This window comes from Argentina silus (assembly GCF_951799395.1).
Source record: "Argentina silus genome assembly, chromosome: 2".
NCBI lineage: Eukaryota > Metazoa > Chordata > Actinopteri > Argentiniformes > Argentinidae > Argentina > Argentina silus.
Window position 1 is genome coordinate 15,586,389 of NC_139656.1, and position 7,355 is coordinate 15,593,743.

At 42.0% G+C, this 7,355-nt stretch overlaps 1 protein-coding gene across 1 annotated transcript; it reads left to right on the forward strand.

The window, feature by feature from the left end:
* Positions 1–3,574, forward strand: tmem276b (transmembrane protein 276b; the record flags this gene model as incomplete). The annotated part of the gene is made up of 4 exons (XM_083688995.1): positions 1–397; positions 2,561–2,674; positions 2,862–2,999; positions 3,327–3,574. The coding sequence occupies 4 exons, from the start codon at positions 1–3 to the stop codon at positions 3,572–3,574; spliced, it is 897 nt and encodes a 298-aa protein (XP_083545121.1).
* Between the last annotated feature and the right edge of the window lie 3,781 nt (positions 3,575–7,355).

Below are 7,355 nucleotides of genomic sequence, written 5' to 3' on the forward strand. Positions count from 1 at the left end.
ATGGCCGCCATGAAAATTTTAACCAGCACGGGGCTGTTCTTAGCGTTCTGTGCGCTGGGATTGCTGGCCATGGCAATCTGCACCGACTATTGGTATGAGACAGATGCGCGGAGGCACCGGGAAAGATGTAAAAACTATGCCAACAAGCGCAACGACCCCGGGTACATCTACATCTCAAATCACAATCTCCCTCTCCAAATGCCCCCAAAGGGTATTGAAAGGAAAGATAACGGCCCAAATGCCGGAGCTCTTATTAGGGAAAAACGGCACTTTCTGGCCGCAGCATCAGCGATGGAGTCACACTGCAGTCGCCAGTTCAATTCAACCATCTCGGGGCTCTGGAGAAAGTGTCATCGAGAAGGATTTGACCTGGAACAAGAGGACCTTATTTATAAAGGTAAGGATGGATAATTAGCCTACATCAGGCCTTGGTGATACTGAATGTAAACATGTTGGTTAGATGATCCAAAATAGGCCTAATGCTATCATACGTTGGATATGGTAACATGAACTAATGCACAAGCTACTGTCACCAGAATCGTTATCGGTGTCATAAAATCAGTTTATGTGGCTCTCACTCATCATTGTAAACTACAGTAGGCTATATTGGTAAGGGGGTGCGAGTCGCGTGACGCTCAAGATGTGACACCTCCGTATTTTACGCATTTGTGTGTTGCCTATATCGCTATCCATGGTGCTGAATTGTATGCGCCCAGCCCGTCTGCTTTGTTGCTCTGTGTAGCGGAGGAGGGTGGTCTACCCTCTTAAGGGAACGGTTTGTCTCAGGTGCCATTTGGTCACTTCGATCTTGGCATCTGTTACATATAAACATGAGATATGTTAGTATGGATAACGGCTAAATGTACTGCCACGGGGGAGACCGACAGAGGAGCAAAGACTGAATTATTGATAAACATCCGGGTTCTTGGGAATTTTTAGCTGCCGAAGAAAATCACGGTCCATGAACCTCTCTGTGCTCGGTCTCGTCCGACACGTTAGAGCAGGGCCCTAAGTAATACAATGCAATAAGGCCTTCATCATACCTCGACTACTTGATGAATAATTTGAAAACGACACGGATTGTCAATGTTAGGAATGTTTTCCTAATGTATTCAGATCATTGATAAGAAGATTCGGATTCAATCCATTGAGCTGGAGTAAAAATGGATTTGTTTGTACTGTACTGAGATAAACAGAGCACTGTTTGCTTGAGAGTTGTTTGGTTGAGGCATGCTGCCTTCTTACATGCAATGAGATCAGAAGGGCCAATGTTTGGGTGAATGTATGATGTCATGAAGCAACAACAGAACCCAGCAGATCCTGTCTTCCTCTCAAGAGATAAAATGCCCACCCTTGCCAACGCACTTACTGTATACAGATCTCTTTGTTTACTCTAATGGTTGACAAAATGATGTGTTGTTCTGTGCACCAAGTCTCTTTAGACTGACATCATATTAAAAGTTGGTTTACAACTCATGTTTATGCCAGAGATACCCGATCACAGTCGAACAGCCAAAAGCATGGTGAGAGTGATTGTTACATAATTGTAGATTGTAGTCAGTATAAACTTGGATATGAAACCCAGCAATGTCCATAAGCTGCTATAGATCCCATGTGAGGATGTGAACAAAGGATCAAGTATCTTAGTGTTGACATTCTGCTGCTGAAGTCCAGATGCTGTGAGAGTGGATTCATGTTATGGAACAAACTATTGCAAGCTCCCTCAACTTCACTTGATCAGCCCAGTGTTTTGGCGATATCACTGCTGTCTCCCCTCTGTGGGTTTGGTTTATCATACAGTTGAATATTTCCTTGCAGCTCTTGACCTAAAAGTGGTCAAAAAGTACAAGCGAGCAGGCGTCCATTAAGTGCATAATTTTTTCGAAAAGCTGTCAGAGTAGTGCTTTGTTCTTCCTTTTTCACAGAATAAGAACAAAATAACAGAGAATTTAAAGCTATTATCTATGAGCCCAGGCAGCAGCTGGCTCTGAATGGTGGTGATGACTGCACTGGGGCTAATGTGGTGGGAAGAATCATACTTCCTCGTGTTTTATTGTGAGGCTCTATCACTCCTGCTCTGCTCTGAATCACAGCTCACTGTCTCTCACTTGGAGCAGTGACACACAGTGACACAAATGACTAATAGCAATATCTTCAATGGTAATTAACTGTATAATGTTTGAATGACTGATTGAGTGAACATATTGAGTGGGTTAATATAGTCGTTTCTATGCTCGTTTAAACGTAAACATAGAGACTTACTGAGGAGTTACTGAGTCCTACTAAATTGGCTCTACAGTATATAGTGTAGTAGGTTCTTAGGTTTGATTGGATAGAAGATATTAATCATCATTGGGGTGTGTTGGGCACTGTGTACTAAATAATTTCAAAGGTTCTGCTTCACCAATATAGTTCAATTGTGAGTTTGTAAACTCAGTTGTTTTTGAGTATTTCTCTCTCTCATATTGTCTGTGTTGTTGTTGTTGTTGTTGAGTTAAAGCCTCTTTCATAAATTCTCAATTTGGTTAAACCACCAACCATTGTAAACTCTGCTTCCCAGGATTGATCCAGCGATGTACCCCAGTCAAGTACCACTACTCCTCCTCCATCCTTCCCCGGAATCTACCTATCAACATCACAAAGACCATCCGTCAGGATGAGTGGCATGCCCTCCGTAAGTCTGAATCTGACCTGTCTGGACAGGGTGTCTGGACTCCATAGCTCAATCTTTGTCTGGGTGTCTGTCTCTGTCTGGCTGTCCATTTGTCCGTCTGTTTCTTACTCTAAATTGTTATTTTAGCAATTCATGAAACTGAAGTGTTTTACCCAATAACTACATTTGGGGCTTTGTGTCTCTGCAGATCTACGCAGGATGACGGCAGGCTTCGTCGGAATGGCTGTGTCCATCATTCTCTTCGGCTGGATCATCGGAGTGCTGGGCTGCTGCCAGCAACATGACCTCATGCAGTATGTAGCTGGACTACTCTTCCTCATGGGAGGTAAGAGCTCCGTGATTGTTTTTAAGTGTGTGTGTGTGTGTGTGTGTGTGTGTGTGTGTGTGTGTGTGTGTGTGTGTGTGTGTGTGTGTGTGTGCACGTGCGTGCGTGCATGCGTGAGAGAGGGGGGGGGGGGGTGGCACAGCACAGTTTTACACTGAAGTACACAATGAGTTTAGGACAACGTTGTACTGTATACAGTATGAAGATGTTGCCATCTATTGGCTAGCTGATCCACTAGACTTACTAACCAAGGAATTATATAATATGCAGTTAAACTAAATTATTTAACAATGGGTTCCTTACATTTTTTTTCTTATTGCCCTACAGGAACATGCTGTATCATCTCCCTGTGCACATGTGTGGCAGGCATTAACTTTGAGCTGTCCCGCTACCCCCGCTCCATGTACGGCCTCCCTGAGGATATTAGCCATGGCTACGGCTGGTCCATGTTCTGTGCCTGGGGGGGGCTAGGTCTCACTTTGCTTGCTGGGTTCCTCTGCACCCTGGCTCCCTCCCTGAGCACCCCCTCCCGCACCAACGTCCACAAGCCCAGGCAGGAGAACGGAACTGTGTGATGGGGACCATGTGACAACCGGGCCCACAGAACACACAAGCAACACCCATCCAACTTCATCCCAATGTCATTCAACCACCATCTCACCCCATGTCCCCTACTCTTGTCCATACCACCCAGCCACCCACCCAGATCTGCAGTGTGCCAGAGTTGTTGAACAAGGGAGAAGGAAGCAGAGACAAACCACACCAAACTTTACTATCTTCACCTACCTGTCCCTGCTAAGATACAAGGAGGAACAATTGGGACACACAGATCATGTTGGAGCGTGGCTCTCACAGCACAAACAATGGCAAGACTATCTACTTGTTAAAACCTTTGACTACTAACTCTATGGCGGCCTAAAGGCGACTGTTTTGTCTGTTTTCTTTCAAGAGGAATTTGTCTTAAAATGGTGCTCTTTTACACACACACTCACACACTCTCACACTCTCACATTCTCTCTCCCTCACACACACACACACACACACACACACACACACACACACACACACACACACACACACACACACACACACACACACACCTCACTCACTCCATGAGCTTCAGAGAGAAACAATATCTCTAAAACGGATACACACAAACAAGAAAACATGGCGGAGCATCCTGTCAGCGTTCCTCTTTTAGTCGGGTGGTCTGTGCTGTGTTTGTATTGTTCGCAAGAAAAAAAAAATTATGCTGGCATAAACTGTCCATTGTTTAGAATACACTGACTGATATCAAGCATTATTCCCGGGAAGAACTCTACAGCTTAAGCCTAAAACCTGCTCCTTCAGACAGAGGACCAAGAGCACAAAATGGAAAAGGCAGGGGTGGAACAGAAAGATAAAAACATACAGAACTGCGCTACTTTGAAGAGCAAAAACCTTCCAGCGCTTCTATGATTCAGTATGTACAAAATGCATCTCTACGTAGATTCAGGTCATTGTTTGTATAAAGTAGTTCTTGAATAAGAATGTTTGTTTTCTGTTTGTTTTGGGGTAACAATGGTGGCCAGGTCTTCAGTGAGGTTGTTTGGAATAAAGTGGATACGTCATGGTTAGAAGAGTAGTTTGCAAGCACAGTACCGGATGTACCAAATGTTGAAGGACTGGATTCAATGAAAAATTGCTGTTTTATGAACGAATTCAAACCTGGGTTATAGGCTACTGCACATATCGACTAATTAGGAATGGAAACAACTATTGACCCTCAATGACAGTTGCATATAGGATTGCATAGGCTGTATTCTGGCACAAAATGTATACAGGTACATAGCATGTACAGGTACTTATGTTTCACAGAATGAATGTCCTTTCTTGTGAAATATCTAGTTTAGGGATCAGTATGCTGTAGCTGAAACTAGCTAAATTACCAGTCACATTGAACCCATGGCTCAATTACCGTAGTTGGTTTTAGGCCTGATGTATAAGATTCCATCTCATGCCCTTTGGTTTTGGTCAATCTTTGTTGTGTGAAATGCAGAAATGCAGGTAATCTGCACATCTTAAATTCCCCACATTTTTCATTGAATCCATGTCTAATTCAACACGAGATTCATAGATCAACAAGGGTTGTGAAGAGTCATAATGTATGTCGTGTTTACATCAACAAAGACTCAACCTTTATTTTATTTTATCAATCACTCTCTTTTGAGGCAGAGGGGTTTCCTCCTGCCCATAGCTGAGCTCTGTATTTTCTATGGTGTAAAACAGAATCAGCATACTGTAGGTATCTTGAACACAAGGACCAAATGTGGTATCTTGTATGCTGACATCTTCTGATGTTCTGTCAAAGCACCATCTCAATCACATCAGCACGAAGCACCCCTATAGAGTACCACCTCTCTGAGAGTGGAGAGAGTGAATAAAGGGACCTCACTATTTCTTACATTTTTAGTGCCATTTTTTGCCCCTGGCAAGCAACATAGTCTTACTGGCCCTTTACACTTTCCTTAGCCCTTTTGAAATGTCATGGAAACAGGAAGGGGTCTAAAGGTCTTAATTTACATACCATTATACTGTATATTCATGTACTCCGTAGGTGCACATATTGGAACAATACTGAGTGAGAGCATGTAATAATGATACAAGCACACTTGTGTATTACAAATACAGGGTTGGGGGTGGAATTTTTTTGTGGCAAGTCTAGGCTCATACAGTACATGTTGTGAAAAAGTTTGCATCGGCACTACACATGAATTAATGTAGTTACAGGTCAAATGGAATATACAGTATGTCTTTTTTTAGTACATAAAACTTGCAAAATACTGTTTTGTTACCCCTATGAAAAGCACACTCATTTGTGAATCTTCCTCAGCAGTGTTATGTGGTGAGGTAAGAATATGTATTGGCTGTGGTTAGAAGCATCGCCTCAGAGTGTGCCTACTAAGTGAAATATTAAACCATTGTGTCTAAAGCAACACCTCTGAGTTGTACACATCCCAAGAGCTGTGTGTATTGGTGGTTTTCTGCTGGCACTCTCTCTGGCCTTAGCCACCTACATTTTCATTCACCACCACTGAGGATGAAAAAGCTGGATCAAAATAAACTACAGGTTTGTTCCCCTAAATCTTGAATTGGTCAATAATATTGAGTGCAGTGATAATTCCTGCACGATAAACACATTGTAGTTTTTGTATGATACGACAACTATTTTGTTGTTGTCAATCAGGATACAAGATGAAATCTTGGTAGCACAGCAAGACTGCTGAACGTGTAAAATATTAAAGAGAAAGAGGAATGAGTCAGTAAGCACAATGTAAACCTTGTATGCAAAAGTGACAGCAAAACAGGGGACCTGCAGTGTTTGATGAAGAACTGGAAAGTGTTTTCTATCTGAGCAACGTTGTGGGACGCTCTGTACCAACACCACCATTTCAAGTGGCACTTCTTTAAGTAGCACTGCTATGATTTTCTACAAGTCATTTATACTGGTTATTAAATCCATTGAGAATGGTGTAAGGGGAGAAAAAGACATTATAGTCTCGCATGAGATCATTATGGTTCATTTCCTTCAATGTATTACAACTTGTGTCCATTTTTAAATCTAATTTATTTTACTGAAATAAAATGTAATTACTATTCTATTATGACTTTTCGTGTGCTGCATTATTTACAGTAAGGTAGTGTGTCCTTGTCTTGGTTTCATGAGAAGATAGAGAGCACATTACGTTCATAATCAACTACAATTAGAATGGTCCCACTTGCCAACATGGTTCACAAATCATTAGCAAATGTCATGCTATATAAAGGGTGGCAAAAGGCATTTGGAAATGTGCCAGTTGTAAGAACCTTTTCATTACATGTCAATGTAGGCCTTATAAAAGCTATATGAAGGGCTCATCAAGCCTTAAAAAAGAAAAAAACAAAAAAGCATTAGAAGCGATTTGTTGAAAGTGCGATCCATTAAATCATAGGTGGATGGTGGAAATTCTGACTGTTACCAGTGGTGAAAATTAAATTAATTCACTAGGGGAACCATGGTGGCTCCAGAAGCAAATTGAATGCTGAAATGTAAGTATTTTAAAAGGTGAAGTATGTAGTTTTGCGCTTTGCTGCCCTCTTTGGCCACACTGTAAATGTTAAAACATACATAAGCTACGGCAAATATGCATATCCTTGTAAAAATTTAAAACAAAACTTAAAATAGGTATGTAAAGGCCAGTGTTCAACCACGCCACCAGATTTTAGAAAGTGCTTTGTCTGGACTAAAACTAGGGGTTAATCCACTCTGTGTACCTATTCTCTGAAACCCTATTCAAGTCCCTATTCTAGTCCTCAGCCTGTACAGCAGGCTGAGGA